Source organism: Lithobates pipiens, unplaced genomic scaffold (genome assembly GCF_037356315.1).
Source record: "Lithobates pipiens isolate NorthernLeopardFrog02 unplaced genomic scaffold, aLitPip1_a1.2 Scaffold_22, whole genome shotgun sequence".
Classification (NCBI taxonomy): Eukaryota; Metazoa; Chordata; class Amphibia; order Anura; family Ranidae; genus Lithobates; species Lithobates pipiens.
The window spans coordinates 149,985,905-150,009,697 of NW_027507784.1; the positions used below are offsets into that span (position 1 = coordinate 149,985,905).

Below are 23,793 nucleotides of genomic sequence, written 5' to 3' on the forward strand. Positions count from 1 at the left end.
TAAGAGGAAGGTCAGGGATAGGGATGAGCCGAACACCCCCCCCCCCCCCGGTTCGGTTCGCACCAGAACTTTCGAACGGACCCCAAATTCGAACGAACTTTAGAACCCCATTGAAGTCTATGGGACTCGAATGTTCGAAATTAAAAGTGCTAATTTTAACAGCTAATATGCAAGATACTGTCCTAAAAATGGTTTGGGGACCTGGCTCCTGCCCCAGGGGACATGGGTCAGTGCAAAAAAAACTTTTAAAAACGGCCGTTTTGGCGGGAGCACTGATTTTAATGACGATTAAAGTGAAAAAAAAAAGTGAAATATTCCTTTAAATATGGTGCCTGGGGGGTGTCTGTAGTATGCCTGTGAAGTGCCACGTGTTTCCCGTGTTTAGAACAGTCCCTGCACAAAATGACATTAAACGGAAATAACACCATTTAAAACTGCTTGCGGTTTTAATGTTATATCTGGTTCCTGCAATATGGTTGAAAATCATTGAGAAAAATGGCATGGGTAGCCCTCCCTGCCCATTACCAGCCTATTTGGGTCTTGTACGCATATTAAGGGGAACCCTGTACCCATATTAAAAAAAGGAAATGCGTGTGGCCCCCAGGCCCTATATACTCAGAACAGCAGTATACAGGCGGTGCAAACAAGACAGGGACTGTGTAGGTTTGTTGTGTTAAGTTGAATCTGTTTGTAATTTTCAACTGGTACATTTTTAAAGTGTAGCTCCAGTCAAAAAAACTATTTTTAAGCTTTTTGGAAAACATAGGGAAGGGTTATCACCCCTGTATAATTTGTTTTGTCGTCCATCTTTTTTCATCTCACTTGCTGTTGTCTCCTTCCATTTGCAAGTAGGAGATGTTTGTAAATTGGATGTTTGAAAGTAGGGGCCTGCCCTATATGCTCTGCAGAAATGGCGGAACAAGGTGTTAGTTTTGCCACAACATTGTAAGCCCTCAAAGTGACTCTTGGTGGGCGCTGGAGCGCCCTGCTGTGAACGATTATATCAAGAATTGTAATTACATGCCATTGTTGAACAGTGGTAGAAAAATTGACCTTTGGTGGTTGTGGTGCTGGTGCCACAACACTATACGTCCTCACCGTTACTCTGGGTGGGCACAGGAAGGGGCCCTCCTGTGAAATATTATATCAAGAATTGTAATTACATGTCCCTGTTAAACAGGGGCAGAAAAATTGGGCCTTAGGCACTGCTGCTGGTGCCACCACACTGCAACCTCTCCCATATACTCTAGTTTTATTGCAGGAATTAGCCCTGCTGCAAAGCATTGCATCAAAAATTGTACTTAAATGCCCCTGTTAAACAGGGGCAGAAAAATTGGGCCTTAGGCACTGGTGCTGGTGCCACCACACTGCAACCTCTGCCATATACTCTAGTTTTATTGCAGGAATTAGCCCTGCTGCAAAGCATTGCATCAAAAATTGTAATTAAACGCCCTGTTAAACAGGGTGTCACGTACCTGGTTAGAGAGCCCCAACGTGCAGGGAGCGGCGCCTCGTAAACCACCGGCTCTCGAGCCCCTGGTGATGGAGACAGGGGTTCAGGAGCCCGGAGGACACAAGTGCCTAGCCGGATAGCAGATAGCGGATACAGCTGGAACAGATGGTAACTGGAACGGCAGGTGCACCTGACGCTGGATGTCGGTCAAGGACTGCTGGACGGCTGGCACAAGTGGACCGGCAAGGTGGCAGAGTCAACGGGTGCCGGACTTCGGGCAGACAGGCGTAGTCAATCAGGCTGGGTCGGTAACTATCTGGCAGCGGAGGTACAGAAGCGGGAGGCAGAGGCGTGGTCAGTCAGGCTGGGTCGGCAACTATCTGGCAGCGGAGGTACAAAGGCGGAAGGCAGAGGCGTAGTCAATCAGGCAAAAGGTCAAGGGCAGGCGGAATACAGGCAGAGTCCAGGAACAGGTCGGGTATAATATCAGGAACACAATCACGAACAAACAGCAGAAGTCTCAGGAACGCTGTAGACCGAACAGCGCCGAGGAGCAGGAGCTGTGGCCTTAAATAGTCTATTGGGCACCAGGATTGGTCGTACGGCCCGTTTGCGTACCCCCGCAGGTGGCCGTGGTTACGCTCGTGACCCCGCGCACGTCCGTACGGTGCGAACGCCCGCTTGTGTCGACGCGCACCTGCGAACGTCTGTTGGAACCTGCGTGCACCCGCGCGTGTTTGTTCGCGTCAACCCGCGTCCGAGGGCGTCGGAGATCCCGTCGTACAGGAACCCTGCAGGTACGTCTCTTCTGTACGATCGGGGTAGTGGAACGACCGTGACATTGCCCCCCCCCAAAGGGCAACCTCCGGATGCCCAACTGCATCATCCTATCAGGATGGGACCTCTTAAAGGCTTGGACTAGTTTTGCAGCATGCAGGTTGGACTCTGGTTCCCACGAGTTCTCCTCAGGGCCGTAGCCCTTCCACTTAACCAAGAACTGGATCTGGTTCCGTCTCTTCCTGCAGTCCAGGATGGACTCGACCTCGTACTCCAGTTCCCCATCAATTGTCACGGGCTCAGGAGGGTTGGTATTCCGGTCAACAAAGGGATCAGGAACCGCAGGCTTCAGTAGCGAGACATGAAAGACCGGGTGTATCCTAAATGACTCCGGGAGTTTCAGCTCAACGGCCACGTCATTTAGTTTCCTTACGATGGGAAATGGACCCACAAACCTCGGGCCCAGCTTCTTGGATGGGCAGGCTAGCTTCAAATTTAGTGTAGACAACCAGACCTGGTCCCCGACCTGGAGGTCAAGTTCCCCTCTTCTCCTCTTGTCAAAGGCCTCTTTATAGCATTTCTGGGTCTTCGCCAGGGTCTCTTGAAGAAGCTTGTTATTGTTCAAAAAAAAATTAAGGTCCTCCAGGACTGCAGGTACAGAACATTCGGGGAGACTACCGGACAAAAAGGACGGATGGAAACCAAAATTTGCAAAAAATGGTGACTGTTTAGTGGCAGAATGAGTAGAATTATTATAAGCAAACTCTGCAAGCGGTAAAAGTGATGCCCAATCATCCTGAGAGAAAGAGGAGAAACAACGCAGATATTGCTCTAACGTCTGGTTGGTTCGCTCGGTCTGGCCATTGGTTTGAGGGTGATAGGCCGAGGAGAGACGAAGCTCAATCTTCAGGGCTTCACAGAGAGCTTTCCAGAACCTGGACGTAAATTGTACTCCTCTGTCAGAGGTAATGTCAGCAGGAACACCGTGGAGCCTTACTACTTCCTTAATAAAGGCCCTGGCCGTTTCTGTGGCCGACGGGGTCCCCCTCATCGGTATGAAGTGGGCCATCTTGGTAAACCTGTCTACCACTACCAGGATAGAGGAGAAGCCTTCAGAGAGGGGCAGATCCACTATAAAGTCCATAGATATCATCTTCCATGGTCTGTCCGGGATGGGTAAAGGTCTCAACAAGCCCCAAGCCCCTAATTTGCTACCTTTATTCCTGATGCAGGTGGTGCATGCCTCCACATATTCCCTGCAATGCTTCCTCATCTGGGGCCACCAGAACGTGCGCTGGAGCAAGTCCGTGGTCTTGAACACCCCAAAATGACCGGCCAATGGATGGTCGTGACAGGAACTGAGGACCGCCGTGCGGATCTCTTGGGGGACGAAGATTCGGTCCAGATGCCAGAGAAGTCCGTCCTTGGGGGTTAAGGAGATGTCCGGTGGGATGGCTGGATCGCTGGAAGCCTGTTTAATTTGGGATAGGAGGCCTTCCTGGAGCAGAAGGAAGTTTCCTGGAGGCAGGATGGTGTCGGGGGTATGAGGTTCCACAGCTTCGTTGTACATCCGGGAAAGAGCATCAGGCTTCACATTCTTTGACCCGGGCCGGTATGTGATGTGGAACACAAATCTGGAAAAGAAAAGTGCCCACCGGGCCTGCCGAGGTTTCAGTCGCTTGGCTGCTTTCAAATACTCGAGATTTTTATGGTCGGTATAGACCAGGATTGGATGAGAGGCGCCTTCAAGGAGATAGCGCCATTCCTCCAATGCTGCCTTGATCGCTAGGAGCTCCCGGTCACCGACATCGTAGTTGCGCTCGGCTTCTGAGAGTTTGCGGGAGAAGAAAGCCACCGGGTACAGAAGTGACTTAGGTCCCTGTCTCTGGGAAAGTACTGCCCCGACGGCCACTTCCGAAGCATCCACCTCCAGGATATAAGGCAGCGAGGCGTCGGGGTGTTTGAGAATTGAGGCAGAGATAAACAGGTTCTTCAGAGTTTCGAAGGCCTCCTGAGCCCTAGGGGTCCACTGAAATTTCTGGTTCTGTTTGGTCAGCTCAGTGATGGGGGAAATAATGGAAGAAAATCCCCTGATGAATTTCCTGTAAAAGTTCGCGAATCCCACGAAGCGTTGGACCCCTTTCTTGTCCGAGGGAGCGGGCCAGTTTACGATGGCTGAAATCTTCTGTGGGTCCATTTCTATGCCGTTTACGGAGATGATCAAGCCCAGGAATTGGATACTCTGCTGTTCAAAAACGCACTTCTCCGGTTTGGCGTAAAGGCCATGGAGGCGGAGACGGGCTAGGACACTCCTCACATGCTCCCGGTGTTCAGCTAAAGAGGAAGAGAAGATTAAGATGTCATCGAGATATATAACAACAAACAAATCAAGGTACTCTCTAAAGACATCGTTAACAAAGTGTTGAAATGTAGCGGGAGCGTTACAAAGTCCAAAGGGCATAACTCGGTACTCATAATGTCCGAAGCGGGTACGGAAGGCGGTCTTCCATTCGTCGCCTTTGCGAATGCGAATGAGGTTGTACGCGCCCCGTAAGTCCAACTTGGAGAACACCTTGGCCGACCCCAGTCTCTGAAATAATTCGGGCACTAACGGTAGAGGATAACGGTTCTTAATTGTAACTTTGTTGAGTGCTCGGTAGTCCACACAGGGCCGTAAGGAATGGTCCTTCTTCTGAACAAAGAAAATCCCTGCGCCTGCTGGGGAAGTGGATGGTCGTATGAAACCCTTCTTCAGGTTGTCGTCCAGGTAGGTTTTTAAAGCACCCAGCTCGGTTTCAGATAAGGGGAAGATCCTCCCGAACGGGATCTCCGCTCCAGGGAGTAGGTCAATAGGGCAATCGTATTGCCTGTGGGGAGGTAAAGTCTCTGCGCCCTTTTTACTGAATACATCAAGAAACTGGTGGTAAGCTTCGGGCACAACCCGTCGGAGCTCGGTGTCTGTCTCCATGCAGAGCAGAGAAGAAGAGGCAGGGTCCGTGTTGGTGGCTGGGAAGCAGTTTTGATGACAATATGCAGACGGGAACTCTACTTCTCCAGTGAACCAGTTAATCAGAGGGTTGTGGGCCTTCAACCAGGGCATGCCCAGGATCACGGGAAACAGGGGGGATTTGATGATGTCCAGACTCAGGAATTCCTGATGAGTTCCGGCTATGGTGACAAAAAGCGGGGACGTCTCCTGAGTAACGGGTCCGGATTTAAGGGAGGAGCCGTCGGCCAGAAAGATTGAAAGTCCCTTTTCCCTAGGCCGAAGAGGGATGTTATTCTTCAGGGCAAAAGACAGGTCCATGAAGCCGCTGCAAGCTCCAGAGTCTATGATGGCGTCAACGCTGAGAGTCTCTCCGGAAAACTGTAGGAGAAGAGGTACAACCAGGTGAGAGGTGGTGTTGGTGCCCTTGGTTCTGGCGGCAACATGACCACTGACGGTGGGCCTGGAGACCCAGAGGCAGCCGGGGCTGCGGCAGATAGGGCCTGGACCCGTTCCTCCAAACGTCCGTAGCCTTCTTGTAGGCTCTTCACGGCCTGGGTGAGGCCGGCTAGATGATGGCAGAGTTCATCCATGGGAGACGCTCCCTGCGAGGGCTCAGACATCCTGGCTGTTCGGTACTGTCACGTACCTGGTTAGAGAGCCCCAACGTGCAGGGAGCGGCGCCTCGTAAACCACCGGCTCTCGAGCCCCTGGTGATGGAGACAGGGGTTCAGGAGCCCGGAGGACACAAGTGCCTAGCCGGATAGCAGATAGCGGATACAGCTGGAACAGATGGTAACTGGAACGGCAGGTGCACCTGACGCTGGATGTCGGTCAAGGACTGCTGGACGGCTGGCACAAGTGGACCGGCAAGGTGGCAGAGTCAACGGGTGCCGGACTTCGGGCAGACAGGCGTAGTCAATCAGGCTGGGTCGGTAACTATCTGGCAGCGGAGGTACAGAAGCGGGAGGCAGAGGCGTGGTCAGTCAGGCTGGGTCGGCAACTATCTGGCAGCGGAGGTACAAAGGCGGAAGGCAGAGGCGTAGTCAATCAGGCAAAAGGTCAAGGGCAGGCGGAATACAGGCAGAGTCCAGGAACAGGTCGGGTATAATATCAGGAACACAATCACGAACAAACAGCAGAAGTCTCAGGAACGATGTAGACCGAACAGCGCCGAGGAGCAGGAGCTGTGGCCTTAAATAGTCTATTGGGCACCAGGATTGGTCGTATGGCCCGTTTGCGTACCCCCGCAGGTGGCCGTGGTTACGCTCGTGACCCCGCGCACGTCCGTACGGTGCGAACGCCCGCTTGTGTCGACGCGCACCTGCGAACGTCTGTTGGAACCTGCGTGCACCCGCGCGTGTTTGTTCGCGTCAACCCGCGTCCGAGGGCGTCGGAGATCCCGTCGTACAGGAACCCTGCAGGTACGTCTCTTCTGTACGATCGGGGTAGTGGAACGACCGTGACACAGGGGCAGAAAAATTGGGCCTTAGGCACTGCTGCTGGTGCCACCACACTACAACCTCTGCCATATACTCTTGTTTTATTGCAGGAATTAGCCCTGCTGCAAAGCATTGCATCAAAAATTGTAATTAAACGCCCCTGTTAAACAGGGGCATAAAAATTGGGCCTTAGGCACTGGTGCTGGTGCCACCACACTGCAACCTCTTCCATATACTCTAGTTTTATTGCAGGAATTAGCCCTGCTGCAAAGCATTGCATCAAAAATTGTACTTAAACGCCCCTGTTAAACAGGGGCAGAAAAATTGGGCCTTAGGCATCACCCAGAACCAGAAATGTTCTTCCAACATATCAGCGGAGGAGGAAGAGGATAGACAATCAACATAACAGGACAGTCACTCAGCATCAGCATAGGCAGTCTTGAAGGGATGTGATATTTCAAAAAAAATTATTCTGTTACATCAGCTTCAGGTGCTTGGTAGCTGTGGGTGATCCAAGACTGATTCATCTTGATGAAGGTCAGTCAATCAACTGATTCGGTGGACAGGCGCACCCTGTGATCGGTAACAAAGCCACCACCAGCACTGAAGGTGCGTTCCGAAAGAACGCTGGATGCAGGACAGGCCAGTAGCTCAATTGCATACTGTGCAAGCTCTGGCCAGTGATCCATCCTCAAGACCCAGTAAGCCAGAGGATTTTCGGTGGGAAAGGTGTCCAAGTCTGACCTTGCCCCTAGGTATTCCTGCACCATGTAAATCAGACGCTGGCGATGGGTGCTGGAACCGATCATACCTTGGGGCTGCGGACTAAAAAATTGTCTGAAAGCATCAGTCAGGCGGCCACCTTCTCCATCGCTCCTTCTGACCGATGCCTCAGCAACACGTTGTCCAGGACCAGGAGTTTGTAACCTCCCAGTCTCTGGGAACGCGTTGCACAGACCTTTCTGCAAGGCCTCCCGGAGATGTCTCATCCTCTGCTCCTTCTGCGATGGCAAGATAAGGTCGGCAACCTTACCCTTGTACCGTGGATCAAGGAGAGTGGCCAGCCAGTAATGGTCCCTCTCCTTGATCCGAAGAATACGAGGATCCTTCCGCAGGCTTTGCAGGATCAGGGAGGCCATGCAGCGTAGGTTAGCTGAGGCATTCGGTCCGGAGTCCTCTGGGTCACTAAGGACAACATGATCCGCAGCTACCTCCTCCCAGCCACGTACAAGTCCACGTGTTTCTTGGGACTGTAAATCATCCCTACAAGACTGCTGCTGCTGATGCTGAGTGCCAGCCTCCACCTCCATGCTGACACAATCATCCTCCTCCTCCTCTTCCTCCTCCTCATCCTCTTCCTGTGTCATGGGTGGCACAGCAGGAACACTGTCTGGATAAAGGGGACCTTGAGAGGCAAGGAAGTCCTCCTCTTCCTGCCTCTGTTCTGCCTCAAGTGCCCTGTCCATTATTCCACGCAGCGTATGCTCCAAGAGGTGGACAAGAGGTACAGTGTCACTGATGCATGCACTGTCACTGCTCACCATCCTTGTGGCCTCCTCAAACGGTGACAGGACAGTGCATGCATCCCTGATCATGCCCCACTGGCGTGGTGAGAAAAAACCGAGCTCCCCTGACCCTGTCCTGGTGCCGTAGTCGCACAGGTACTCATTGATGGCCCTCTGCTGCGTGTGCAGCCGCTGCAGCATGGCCAACGTTGAGTTCCACCTGGTGGGCATGTCACATATAAGGCGGTTCTTGGGCAGGTTCAACTCCTTTTGGAGCTCAGCCAGCCGAGCACAGGCATTAAATGATCGGCAGAAATGCACACAGACTTTCCTGGCCTGCTTCAGGAAATCCTGTAAGCCAGGGTACCTGCCCAAGAACCGCTGCACCACCAGGTTAAGGGCGTGAGCTACACAGGGCACATGGGTCAGTTGTCCCTGTCGGAGGGCGGAGAGGAGGTTGGTGCCATTGTCATAAACCACCATTCCTGGCTTAAGCTGGCGTGGCATCAACCACCTCTCGGCCTGCCCCTGCAGAGCTGACAAAACATCCGCCCCAGTGTGGCTCCTGTCCCCCAAACAAACCAGCGCAAGCACGGCATGGCATCGTTTTGCCTGCGTACTTGCGTAGCCCCTGGAACGCCTACGAAGCACCGCTGGTTCTGAGGACAGAGCACCGGAAGAGGCCATGGAGGAAGAAGAAGAGGAGGGGGTGGAGGAGAGAGGTGTGTCACAACCAATAGTAGCATTTTGGAGGCGTGGTGGCGGAACAACCTCCAACACTACTGCACCTTGTCCTGCATCCTTCCCAGCTGCCAGAAGAGTGACCCAATGGGCCGTGAAAGACAGGTAACGTCCCTGTCCATGCCTGCTGGACCATGAGTCAGCGGTAATATGCACCTTACCGCTGACCGCCCTGTCCAGCGAGGCAAGGACATTGCCTTCCACATGCCGGTAGAGAGCCAGAATCGCCTTCCGTGAGAAAAAGTGGCGTTTGGGGACCTGCCACTGAGGAACCGCACATTGTACAAACTCACGGAAGGGGGCAGAGTCTACCAACTGAAAAGGCAGCAGTTGAAGTGCTAGCAATTTAGCCAAGCTAGCATTCAACCGCTGGGCATGTGGATGGCTGGGAGTGAACTTCTTTCGCCGGTCCAGCAGCTGGGGCAGGGACATTTGCCTGCTATAATCGGATGTGGGTGTACCGCTAGCAGAGTTCCCGGAAGCACTTGGCTGTGACACACCTAATTCTACACCTTCATTCCTCTCAGAGCAGGATTCAGAGAGGACTGAAGGTCTAGTGGGGTTGGAGATGCCAGCTGATGAGGAGCAAGGAGAAGTCCGCTTTGTTCTTTGGTGTGGGTCTTTGAGGTACGCTTGCCAACGAGCTGCATGGCAGGTCAACATATGTCTGGTCAAGCATGTGGTGCCCAAGCGGCTGATGTTTTGGCCACGCGAGATACGCTTGAGACATATGTTGCAAATAGCAGCGGTGCGATCTGATGCACTCGTCTCAAAAAAGGCCCACACCAAAGAACTTTTAGAATAACGCGCAGAGGCAGCGCCCTGCACAGGCGGAGCTCTGCGGTGTGATTCAGTCGGTGTGCTGCCCCTAAGCTGGCCCCCGGAGGGCATCCTGCCTCGTTGGACATGTGCCTCCTCCTCCTCCTCCTCCTCTCTCCTTCCAGGCACCCACGTGGAGTCAGTGCCCTCATCATCCCCTCCCTCTTCATCGCTGTAGCAAACCTGGCAGTATGCTGCAGCTTGTGGAACATGACTGCCAGATTGCTGTCCTTCTTGAGCATCCCCTCTCTCTGCGCTCACACTACTGCCTTCCTCTAGCTGAGTGTCATCATCAGAGCCCACAAAACACTGGGCATCCTCCTGGAGCATGTACCCAACACTGTGCTCAAAGAGTTCAGGAGACTCCTCAGGAGGACGTGGTGGGTCTAGGGAAGGAGTCACTGATGATGACATTGAGAGGAGGGAAGACAATGCGTTGGCAGCTGCTTTGCTAGTAACCTGAGACTGGGTGAGAGAGGATGAGGAGGATGAAGAGGGCTTGGTCATCCACTCTACCAAGTCGTTGGCATGTTGCGGTTCAACATATCCAGCTGCCGAACAGAAGGACAAGCGTGTCCCATGGCCACGTGCTGATGACAATGCACCGCGTCCACGACCAGCACTGTTGTCTCTAGACACAGAGCCTGCTTGCCCTCTTTTATCGGCTCGCGCCTGTCTGCCTCTCCTTGCTGGCCTTCCAGACATGGTAATGGCCTGAAGGGAGTTGGGTATAACAGCAGTGTAATGGAGTCACACAACACCCTCTAAGCCCTGCAGATGGCTCTATTAGAGAACAGCAATAAACGGTAGATACAGGTGTATATTGTGCTGGAGTCACACAACACCCACTAACCCCTGCAGATGCCTTTATTATAGAACACCAGAGATAAAGGGGTATACTGTAATTGAGTCACACAACACCCACTAAGCCCTGCAGATGGCTCTATTAGAGAACAGCAATAAAGGGTAGATACAGGTGTATATTGTGCTGGAGGCACAAAAAACCCACTAACTCCTGCAGATGCCTTTTTTATAGAACACCAGAGATAAAGGGGTATATACAGATGTATACTGTGCTGTGCTGGAGGCACACACAACTTCCAATAACTCCTGCAGATGGCAAGTGGGCTCAAATAGATAAGAGCTATGTAGGTGGATATAGCGGTATGTACTGGGTACAGAGCACGCAGACAGCACGCACAAGCTCCTAACACTACTGACTGCAAGCTCTATTATAAAAGATAGATCACTAGCTATATAGGTGAGGTGAATATAGCGGTGTATACTGTGGTCAGGGCACACAGACAACAACCACTACACAACAACAAGATCGAAAATCGGCCGAAAACGATCGGTGTGTACTGTGTTGAAGGTACACAGAACACCCACTAACTGCTTCAGACGCCAACGCACTACACTAGGCCGCCGCGCTGGCGGCCTTATATAGTGTGGGGCGTGTACTACACAGCCTGAGCTATGATTGGCCACAGGCATCCTGCCTGTGGCCAATCATGGCTCTCCTCGCTGCTGGCGCTGTGATTGGCCAAGCATGCGGGGTCACAGTGCATGCTTGGCCAATCATGAGCCAGCAATGCACTGCGATGACGTTGTTGTTGATGTTTTGATGAGTTAAAGTTTTATTAAACACAAAACCAAAATGTAATATATTGCATCTTACCAATCAATGGCTATAGGGTGGCTGTATTAGTTTTCTTTTTTTTAAGCTTTTTTTCTCCTCTGTTTTCACACATCTTTCTAATAACACACCTCCTGGATTAGAATGCCTACAATCTGGATGGTGCAACAAAGTAACCTTTGGGTGGCAGCATTGTCAGTCTTGGGGAAGGGTGGTTTTAGATGTACTATCAGATTTAGATACACTGAAAAATTGAAGCCAAATCCCAGCTAACACTTTTTAAGCAGTTAAAGCAACAGTTTTAAATAAATTAATAAATAAACGCTGACCATTGTAAGCACCCCTGTTAGTGGTAAATGTTTTTCTCTACCCTGTAGTAGATACATCTGCAGTACAGCTTGTTTTGGCTAGATCACCAGGTGAAAATAAAAAATAAAACAAATGCAGCCATTGCGTCTAAGAATTGGTAAGTTGCAATATAATAAATGCTTGCTTTCAGGTTTAAAACTGTTTAAATTCCTACATAGTGGGCATCACAGGTTATCATTGCAGTTTGTGGTAATATCAGTCTACTGGGTGCTCAAATGTATAATAAAACGTAATCTATATGCAGATATCAATGCAATATTTTTTAAACTATATTTGAATATAATAATAGACTAATGTTGCAGTTATGTTCTATATTGATTTTGATTAATAGAATATTTGTTTTTTTACAGGGATTCTTTGTTTCAATAATTTATTGTTACTGCAATGGAGAGGTAAGTCTACATTTTAAAAGTGTAAGATCTACAGGGAAAGAAGGAACTAACTTACCTGTAGTATTTATTTACTTTATATACTGTGTAGTTGCAATGAAGTATTCTGCTTGATTAGCTGTGGGAAAGAGAAATAACCAATGAGTAGTAGAGCAATCTATAGTAACTAATCCCCCTCATACGTGATCTACACATCAAACCCTCAAACACCATCAAGCCAACAACCATTGACCCTGTGACTAAACCCCAGTACGAATGGGGAAATGCATAAGGCTGTATGGCTTGTTGGAGACATGTAGGCTGAGGCTGCTCTGTATGGTTTAATCACCTGGGCTGGTCAGAAGTAGTGGTGATAATTTCCTTTTTACACTTACCAACACCCTGGATTGGCATTAAGACACAGGGATATGCTTTCACCTCTACTTTGATTGCTACTAAAGCAATCAAACAGATCACCATCAAACCAGTGATGTACAAACGTAATAAGGAAAAAATACTGCTTAAAGCCAAGTTGCAGGCTTTTAATAAACAGACACTTACCTGTTCCACGGTCCAGCAATGTGGCCGAATAGAGCGTCACTCCTCTCCCCCTCCTCTCCGCCAGCGCCTCCATTGCCTCTCTGGGCATCCGGCCGTGACAGCTTTCGTCTTCACGGCCGGGCACGCACGGCACATGCGTGAGTGGACAGGTGATCTCCTGGGACCTGTCACATGTCACAGGAGATTGCCTAGAGGGAGCGGCCGCCTAAGGTGAAAGGAGGAGCCGCCTTGGCAGTCCCTGGACAGAAGGGCGCTTTATCCCAATCATTTTAACATATATGGTATCAGCTGCCCACATTCATAATGGCAAATAACTATTCCTGCCCTTACTACTGCTCACGTATGCAACCTGGACTGTTCTATTTAACCCCTTTCTCCTGATCTCCTTATGCCTCCATTTTGTATCACCATACTAAAAGTTATAATGTCTCATATTATTTATAATGCACCAAGGATGGCCATACACACTGCAATCTGATTATACAATCTCACCTGTCTCCACCAAAACCATGCAATACTGGGACAAACCTATACAATCCAATCAACCTCCATCCAATCACACAGGTCCTACACTTCACAGCTGTTAGCAAAGCCAAAGGAGGCACATGACCAGCTTAAGATTAATCATCACTCAAAGCAATGCAAAGTAATGTAAATAAAAAATATTGCCACAATTAACACTAAACATAGATGAATCAAAACGAAAGGATCAGATAAACACTTTTTGATCTATTGGTAAGGCTATTTAAATCAGATTATAAATTAAGACCTTGTAGAATCAGGGTCTTTAATTCATAAATCTCTTTTCTCTCTTGTTTTGACACCTCTCTTTTTTTATATTGCATCCCCACCAATGGCTTTACACTTTTTCTAATCCCTAAATTGGTAGGCGACTTGGATCACTAATCTTGGATCTGTGGGAAAGAAAAGGGGTATTTGTGGTTTTGTTTGCAACGTAATATGATGCTGCCACTGGGGCTAAAAACTATCATTTTATTTGTATGTTGTTCAATTTTAGGGCTCGCATATAGATTTACTAGTATTATATCTTTATTGGGGCGTCTGCACAGCAGTGCTCTGTCACCGCTGTTGGCACTTCCATCTACCCCCGATCTTTCTTTTGGGGTCACGCTCTCTTGCCGTTTGAATGGCTGAGCCACGATGATGTCACACCTGCGCATGCACACGGAAGTCATGACCATGGTATTGTGCTCTGAATTACTCAGTGTGCTGTTAATTCAGAATGCAGTGTGCATGCACCAGTGACATCTCCGGATGCTTTAAGTGTGAATGAATACCTCCTAAACAGGACATTCAAGGACTATTCACCCTAGACCACCTTGTCACTCTATCCCCTTTATTGTCCAACCCAACCAAGACAAGACATTCAATACATCTGGTATTTCTGCATTTTTCCGACAATACTACTCGCAACTTTACAACCTTCCGTGCGCAGCCCCGAACATCCAGCCCTCCACCACTGCCGATGCCATGTGGGACTACATCGCAGAGACAGCGTTACCTACCGTCCCTTGGCCACTTTTGAATTCTTACAAGCCATAAAAGACCTGAAAACAGGCAAATGCCCTGAACCTGACGGATATACACTTCAGTTTTACAAAACGTTTGCCCCCCACAACTGGTGCCCCTTTTTAGGAAAGCCTGTAACTCAATTGATAACTCCAACCTCCCCTCCAAAAGACTTCTATCTGCCAATATCTCCATTATACCTAAGCCGGGCAAAGACCCATCTCAATGTAGTAGCTATCGGCCCATCTCCTTACTTAACGTAGATCTTAAGCTGTTTGCAAAAGTACTAGCCACCCGCCTGTCCCCCCTTCTCCCGAGAGTGATACACAATGATCAGGTGGGGTTTGTCCCCGGCCGAGAGACGAGGGACAACACCACCAAAACAATTAATCTCATATCCCTGATACAGTGCAAAGGCCTGAGGGCTTGCCTTCTATCCTTTGACGCTGAGAAGGCTTTTGATAGGGTCAGATTCCTGCAGCTGGCCCTTGAACAACTTGGCATTGGGTCATACTTTATTACCAAAGTAATGTCTTTGTACTCCCAACCCTCGGCCACTGTTTAAGTAAACGGTACTATGTTGGATCCTTTTGATATTTTAAATGGCACAAGACAGGGCTGCCCCCTTTCTCCCCTCCTTTTTGTTAGTATCATTGAACACCTTGCCTGTGCCATACGCCAAAACACTTCCATTCACGCCATACAAACACCTTCTGTCCATTACAAGCTATCCCTCTATGCCGACGAACTCCTAGTTTATATTCAGAATCCACATACCTCACTACCATTCCTACTTATGGAATTCCCATCGATTTGGCACTTTTAGTAATTTCAAACTTAATATAGCGAAAATGGAAGCTCTTAATATATCCCTTACTGCCTCTACCTTATCCCTACTGAAATCCAACTTCTCATTTCATTGGCAAACAAAAGGGATTTCATATCTCGGAGTCATTATCCCCTCCAACCTATTCCCCCTAAACTATGTCCCCTTACTTTCTTGCATAAGGAAAGACATAGAGGAATTGGGAGGATCCTCCTTGCCATGGTTCGGGAGGATTAATACTCTAAAAATGGACTCCTTGCCAAAACTCTTATACCTCTTCCAAACGACTCCCATCTCTTTCACCTCCTTACGATCCCTAGCCATTAGATTCATTGGAGTTGGGGACTCCCAAGAGTTAAGTTTAACCTACTCACTCCCCCGAAGATGCAGGATGGGGCAGGCCTTCCTGATTTTGAGATATATTACAAAGCTGCCCATATGGCACGTGTCCTGGAGTGGTTCCCTCGCCCATTCCAGAAGGCTTCTGTATCAATAGAGCAAGACCTTTCCCTTGTTGATCTCCGGGCCATGTCTTTTTCATGTCCTCGGCAAGGCAACTCATATCCTCATACTGGAAAACAAAAATCACCCCTCCACTGTCACGTTGGGTTTCTACCATGAATGACACCATGAGGATGGAGGAGATGCTAGCCCTTGATAATGACACATTTGTCAAATTTACAATGCTGTGGTCAGTCTGCCTCTGCTTCTCCACCTCTGACATCCTAATGAATAAGCTGTCGAACCCACAGGAAAATTCTTAGCCCTTGTACACACGGTCGGAGAATCTGTCGGAATAAGTCTTATCGGACCGTGTCGTCAGATAATCCGACTGTGTGTGGTATGCATCGGACTGATTCCGTCCGAATCTCCGTCCGACCCAATTTTCCAACATGTTGGAAATATTTCCCGACAAACTGGGCCAGACGGACCTAATCCGATCATGTGTAGAGCATTTTCATCGGACCAAGTGCCACGCATGCTCAGATCAAATTCCTACATCAAAGCTATTGGCTACTAGCCTGAATGTAGTCCCATCGTAACGAAATTACGTCATCACGTTCTGAAAGATCGGATTTTTCGACAACTTGGCCCGACCGTGTGTATACAACAGTTTCGGACACAATCCGTCGGACTAAATCCGACGGGCAAAATCCGACGGATTTGGTTGGCAAAATCTCCGACCGTGTGTACGTGGGCTTAGTGGTCCTAAGTTCCCTTCCAACCCTCCCCACCGTTCCTCCCTACCTTATATCCATATGTTTCCTTTTGATTAACCCCACTACCCCCCTTCCTCTATTCCCTCCCCCCTTCTACCTTCCTCTCTCTACCTTGGCCTTTCCTTTTCTTTTACTCAAAACAACCTACAAGTTTTACATTACCGTATATACTCGAGTATAAGCCGAGATTTTCAGCCTCTTTTTTGAGGCTGAAAGTGCCCCCCTCGGCTTATACTCGAGTCATCGCTGTCTGCCCGCTCGATCAGCGTGTCGAGCAGACAGACAGCGGCCATTCTATGATTCAAAAGCCGCGCCTCCGGCTCCGCCTTCGCCTGTGATAGGCGGAACACTGAATTTCCCAGCAGCCTGTGTTCCGCCTATCACGGGCATCTTCTCATCCTCGTACTACGGACGAGGATGATACGACGTCCGTGATAGGCGGAACACAGGCTGCTGGGAAATTCAGTGTTCCGCCTATCACAGGCGAAGGAGGAGGCGCGGCTTTTGAATTTTACAATGGCCGCCGACGAAGAGGGCACGGGACGGAGGCAAGGCAAGGCACGGCACGGGACAGGACGGGACGGGACGGGACGGGACGAAGGCAAGGCACGACACGGGACGGAGGCTCGGGACGGAGGCTCGGGACAAAGGCTCGGGACACAGGTAGGCTGGACACACACACACACACACACACACACACACACACACACACACACACACACACACACACACACGGATGGAGACACACACACACAGGGATGGATGGATGGATGGATGGATGGAGACACACACACACAGGGATGGATGGATGGATGGATGGAGACACACACACACAGGGATGGATGGATGGATGGATGGATGGAGACACACACACACAGGGATGGATGGATGGATGGATGGATGGAGACACACACACACAGGGATGGATGGATGGATGGACACACACACACACAGGGATGGATGGACGGACACACAGGGATGGACGGACACACAGGGATGGACGGACACACAGGGATGGACGGACACACACACAGGGATGGACAGGCATGTCTCACCCTCGGCTTATACACGAGTCAATAAGTTTGCCAGTTTTTTTGGGGGTAAATTGGGGGCCTCGGCTTATATTCGGGTCGGCCTATACTCGAGTATATACGGTATGTTGTGAACTACGAGAACTGTTAATTAGAATTGTTTAATGCACCAGAAGACGGCCTTTCTTCTCGTTTTACCATGCTAGTAAGCAGGAGCCTAGCTATGGGCGATAGCCACCGGGCTGACTCCTTGTATATGTGAACCTATAGCCGTCTATTGATTTTGTTCATCTCATGTTGTTCACTGTCTTTTTTATGAAAATGCTAATAAATATATTTTCAACACTAAACAGGACATTCACTGTACCTACAGGTACAGTAAGCCTTATTATATGACTACATGTAGGTACAAGTCAAAAAGCGGAGTTTGCTACCGCTTTTAAGTAACTGCAGATTTTTTACGTTTAAATCGTTTTTATTTATATTCTCGTAGCTTTAAAATTTAAGATGATCCTATTCTTTTTGCACATCATAGATCAAAAGATAACTCAGTAGTGAATTGAGCTATCACATATTAAAAAATCTTATCTCTACTAGTAAGGTACTTCATTTTTGATCCAGCTTTTTTAAGATGAACATTCATATATGTTGATTGCAAAAGATGGTCAAGCATCCTATTTTCTCCTGAACTCTTTTGTTCCATTATTGTGTGAGAAAAACTAATGCCGCGTACACATGACCGGACTTTTCAACATCAAAGGTCAGACGAAACGATTCCAGCAGACCATTCGATCGTGTGTGCTGCAGAGGACTTTTGATTTGCAAAAATCTGACAGACTTTAGAAATGGAACATGTTTCAAATTTTTCCGGCGGAACTCCGCCGGACCCAGTTCCTACCGAGAAATCCGCTCGTGTGTATGCTAGTCTGACGGGCAAAAACCGACACGAGGTCAGCTATTGGCTACTGGCTATGAACTTCCTTATTCTAGTCCGGTCGTACGTCATCACGTTCGAATCCGTCGGACTTTGGTGTGATTGTGTGTGGCCAAGTCCGTTCATTCGGAAAGTCCGTCAGAACTCTGTCAGAACTCCGACAGAACTCCGTCGAAAGTCTGTCAGACCTAGCCCCTCGAAAAGTCTGGTCGTTTGTACGCGGCATAAGACCATGACATCTTTCAAGGGCAGATTCTGCCCAAAAATGGTAGTTCGATTTTGTGTAAGACATGGTAAGTTAAATTGCCTGCTTGCTGGAGATCTTGGAGATGTTTATAAATTCTTCAATTTCTTCCCCATTAGCTCTCCACCAACCATTAGTTGGCTTTATGATGGCCACAACTCTTATGCCCTGTACACACGGTCGGACATTCTGACCACAAAATCCGTCTGATTTTTTCCAACGGATTTTGTCAGAAACTTGTGTCGGACAAAGTTGTTGGAAAATCCGATCATTCGGAATGTGGTGACGTTGGTTGCGTACAACGGGACAATGTAGAGGCTAGTAGCCAATAGTTTTGGTCTCATAATTTGATTTGAGCATGCGTGGCACTTTGTCCATCCGATAGAGCCCACGCACGATCGGATTTTCCGACAATATAATCCGATCAGACCTCTTCTGTCAGAATTTCCGACCGTGTGTACAGGGCATTAGGCAGAACTTGCAAACATTATGTATTTTGTATGTTACATTCAGCTCTTAATAATATATATTGAGATGTGGCTTCAAATAGAGACTTTAACAAGGATTCAGTCTACTAGGCAGAATGCGTTTTAGGGCTTTTTGGCCACTTTTTTTAAGAGCAGTACCACAATGTTCTACCCTTGCAGGGTTTGTTTAGCAAACAACAAACAGAAATGTTTTTAAGCCTCATCCCTATTTATGGAACTACTCAATACTAAACTGGTTTCATCAGTCATCATACTGCACCTCTAGTCTAGTCACCCACTGACTTCTGCCTGCTTACTTAAGTTACACCAGTCTGTTCAGACAGGAAATGCCTCTGTCCCTCCAAAATCTTAAGCTCTTAATCGTAGATGTCAGACTGGCTCACACTGACAGGACCCATTCTCCCTACATGTCCACATTCATGCTGCTCTGGCAGTCAACAGAAACACTTACTGTTTGAAAACTATACATTTGGATAAGACTCCCCTGTTTTTAATTTGTCTCCTCCCTTGAGATGTTTGTTCCATGATGATTTAACTGCTAAAACAGGCTCTATCCTTGTTACTTAATACATTTTTACAGTTAGACTCTGTCCTTATTACTTATTGCAGCTTTACAGTAATAAAACTATCAACCTATAAACAATCAACATTTGACCAAAGGGCTTTTGATTAATTTAAAGCAGAGTTCCACCCATTTAAAAGTCAGCAGTTACAAAAAGTGTAGCTGCTGACTTTTAATAATCATACACTTAACTATCCCACAGTCCAGCAATGCGGGCAAATTAAGCCTCACTCCTCTCCCCCCTCCTTTCCAAGGTGCTGGCATTCTAACTGTGGGCACCCGGCTGTGAAGCCACATGCACTGCGCAAGCGCAAGCTACTCTGCGTGCTGTGAATGGCTAGGTAATCTTCTGGAACTTGGGACGTGTCCCAGAAGATTGCAGGGAGGAAGGGGTAAGAGGTGAATTTCCGGTGCCGAGGAGACAGAGGAGGAAGTAGGAGCTTGGTGCCCTTAAAAACTGGGTGCCCTCCCCCCCCAAAAAAAATGACATGCCAAATGTGGTGTGTCAGAGGGTCTCCATCACTTAAAGAGGGAATTCCATTTTTGGGGGGAACTCCGCTTTAATAAAGTTTGTATTACATTTCCAAACTATTTGTACAACCCAACTTAAGAAATGCATTCCTTACAATATGAAATAGTTCAAATAAACATAGACTATTTTAACCACTTCAGCTGCGGAAGAATTTACCCCTCCTAAACAGGCCAATATTTGGGATACGGCACTGCATTGTTTTAACTGACCATTGCAGAGTTATGCGAGGCTGTACCCAAATAAAATCAATGTCCTTTTCTTTTCACAAATAAATCTTTCTTTTGGTGGTATTTGATCACCTCTGCGTTTTTTATTTTTTGCGCTATAAGCAATAAAGTAAAGACAAATTTAGAAAAAAAAATATATTTTTTACTTTCTGCTATAAAACATATCCAATAAAAGAAATTTAAAAATCAAATTTCTTCATCAATTTAGGCCAATTTGTATTCTGCTATATAATTTTGGTAAAAAAAAATCCCAAAAAGCCTATATTGATTGGTTTGCACAAAAGTTATAGATAATTAGTGATGGCCGAACGGTTCGCCCGGCGGTCGTTTCGCGGCGAATTTCCGACATTCGCGGTCCGCACGTTCGAACGCCTTTTTCCGTCGTTCGCCGCGGCGGACTTACGTGTTTAATGTATACAAGAACTTTAACCTTTGGTGACACGTTTATCATGTGATACAGGACAGCCAATTGAGACATGACAGCACATGGACACTTGTACATTCCCCCTAACCTATAAATACACCCGATCCGGTGGCCATTTTACATTCTTTCTTCTGTTACGATAGGGACAGGTTCCTGTGTGGAGTAGGGAGAGATAAACCACTAGCTATTTGGTACACAAAAGTTCTTTTCAGGACTGGTATAGGTGTTAGGTGTTGATAGGTTTGCTGTGCTGCTGATTCTTGCAGCAGCCTGAGTGTCTTTTGTTAGTTTAGAGAAAGGGAAAGGACGGTGTATGCTACAGGGACAGCCAGATTAGTCTTTCATCATCATCATCATCATCATCATCATTAGCTGTTACTATCAAGGTCCACAAAAGAGCTGTTCCAGTAACCACTAATCGTTCTCTTTTTTTGCCAATTTGTATAGGGACAGGAAGGAAGCAGTGTTGTCAGGCAGTGAGGGTAATTTTAAAGACTTGCTGTTATTATTAGTTCCACAAAGGTTCTTTTCAGGACTGGTATCAGTGGTACAGTAATAGGCTTGTACATGTATAATATTCTTTCTTCCAAATATAGAAAGGATATTATACTTGACTGCTGCCCTTCTGCTGCAGTCTGCTAAACATTCACAACTCACTTGTTCCACAAAAGTTCTTATAAGGACTGGTAACTTGGTATAGGGTGCTACGGTACATAGGCTTGAGTGCGGTACAGTCTGCTGTTCTGTAAGGACCGCTATCGGTCCACAATAGATAGGGTTGACGTGCACCACTGCTGACCGCTCACCTATACTGCAGCAGTCCTTCAGCGGTATAGGGACTGACGTACAGTCTGCTAATCACTAACACACAACCTGCTTGTTCCACAAAAGTTCTTATAAGGACTGGTAACTTGGTATAGGGTGCTACGGTACATAGGCTTGAGTGCGGTACAGTCTGCTGTTCTGTAAGGACCGCTATCGGTCCACAATAGATAGGGTTGACGTGCACCACTGCTGACCGCTGCCCTATACTGCAGCAGTCCTTCAGCGGTATAGGGACTGACGTACAGTCTGCTAAACACTAATACACAACCTGCTTGGTCCACAAAAGTTCTTATAAGGACTGGTAACTTGGTATAGGGTGCTACGGTACATAGGCTTGAGTGCGGTACAGTCTGCTGTTCTGTAAGGACCGCTATCGGTCCACAATAGATAGGGTTGACGTGCATCACTGCTGACCGCTCACCTATACTGCAGCAGTCCTTCAGCGGTATAGGGACTGACGTACAGTCTGCTAATCACTAACACACAACCTGCTTGTTCCACAAAAGTTCTTATAAGGACTGGTAACTTGGTATAGGGTGCTACGGTACATAGGCTTGAGTGCGGTACAGTCTGCTGTTCTGTAAGGACCGCTATCGGTCCACAATAGATAGGGTTGACGTGCACCACTGCTGACCGCTGCCCTATACTGCAGCAGTCCTTCAGCGGTATAGGGACTGACGTACAGTCTGCTAAACACTAATACACAACCTGCTTGGTCCACAAAAGTTCTTATAAGGACTGGTAACTTGGTATAGGGTGCTACGGTACATAGGCTTGAGTGCGGTACAGTCTGCTGTTCTGTAAGGACCGCTATCGGTCCACAATAGATAGGGTTGACGTGCACCACTGCTGACCGCTCACCTATACTGCAGCAGTCCTTCAGCGGTATAGGGACTGACGTACAGTCTGCTAATCACTAACACACAACCTGCTTGTTCCACAAAAGTTCTTATAAGGACTGGTAACTTGGTATAGGGTGCTACGGTACATAGGCTTGAGTGCGGTACAGTCTGCTGTTCTGTAAGGACCGCTATCGGTCCACAATAGATAGGGTTGACGTGCACCACTGCTGACCGCTGCCCTATACTGCAGCAGTCCTTCAGCGGTATAGGGACTGACGTACAGTCTGCTAAACACTAATACACAACCTGCTTGGTCCACAAAAGTTCTTATAAGGACTGGTAACTTGGTATAGGGTGCTACGGTACATAGGCTTGAGTGCGGTACAGTCTGCTGTTCTGTAAGGACCGCTATCGGTCCACAATAGATAGGGTTGACGTGCACCACTGCTGACCGCTGCCCTATACTGCAGCAGTCCTTCAGCGGTATAGGGACTGACGTACAGTCTGCTAATCACTAACACACAACCTGCTTGTTCCACAAAAGTTCTTATAAGGACTGGTAACTTGGTATAGGGTGCTACGGTACATAGGCTTGAGTGCGGTACAGTCTGCTGTTCTGTAAGGACCGCTATCGGTCCACAATAGATAGGGTTGACGTGCACCACTGCTGACCGCTGCCCTATACTGCAGCAGTCCTTCAGCGGTATAGGGACTGACGTACAGTCTGCTAAACACTAATACACAACCTGCTTGGTCCACAAAAGTTCTTATAAGGACTGGTAACTTGGTATAGGGTGCTACGGTACATAGGCTTGAGTGCGGTACAGTCTGCTGTTCTGTAAGGACCGCTATAGGTCCACAATAGATAGGGTTGACGTGCACCACTGCTGACCGCTCACCTATACTGCAGCAGTCCTTCAGCGGTATAGGGACTGACGTACAGTCTGCTAATCACTAACACACAACCTGCTTGTTCCACAAAAGTTCTTATAAGGACTGGTAACTTGGTATAGGGTGCTACGGTACATAGGCTTGAGTGCGGTACAGTCTGCTGTTCTGTAAGGACCGCTATCGGTCCACAATAGATAGGGTTGACGTGCACCACTGCTGACCGCTGCCCTATACTGCAGCAGTCCTTCAGCGGTATAGGGACTGACGTACAGTCTGCTAATCACTAACACACAACCTGCTTGTTCCACAAAAGTTCTTATAAGGACTGGTAACTTGGTATAGGGTGCTACGGTACATAGGCTTGAGTGCGGTACAGTCTGCTGTTCTGTAAGGACCGCTATCGGTCCACAATAGATAGGGTTGATGTGCACCACTGCTGACCGCTGCCCTATACTGCAGCAGTCCTTCAGCGGTATAGGGACTGACGTACAGTCTGCTAAACACTAATACACAACCTGCTTGGTCCACAAAAGTTCTTATAAGGACTGGTAACTTGGTAT

General features: G+C 48.3%; 1 protein-coding gene across 1 annotated transcript in view; it reads left to right on the forward strand.

Moving 5' to 3' along the window:
* The window catches only part of LOC143925695 (parathyroid hormone 2 receptor-like), a 187,910-nt gene that overhangs the window by 150,281 nt on the left and 13,836 nt on the right, over positions 1–23,793 (forward strand). The window contains exon 6 of the mRNA XM_077450157.1: positions 12,079–12,120. Within this exon, the coding sequence (XP_077306283.1) occupies positions 12,079–12,120 (42 nt within the window). The remainder of the gene's footprint in view (positions 1–12,078; positions 12,121–23,793) is intronic.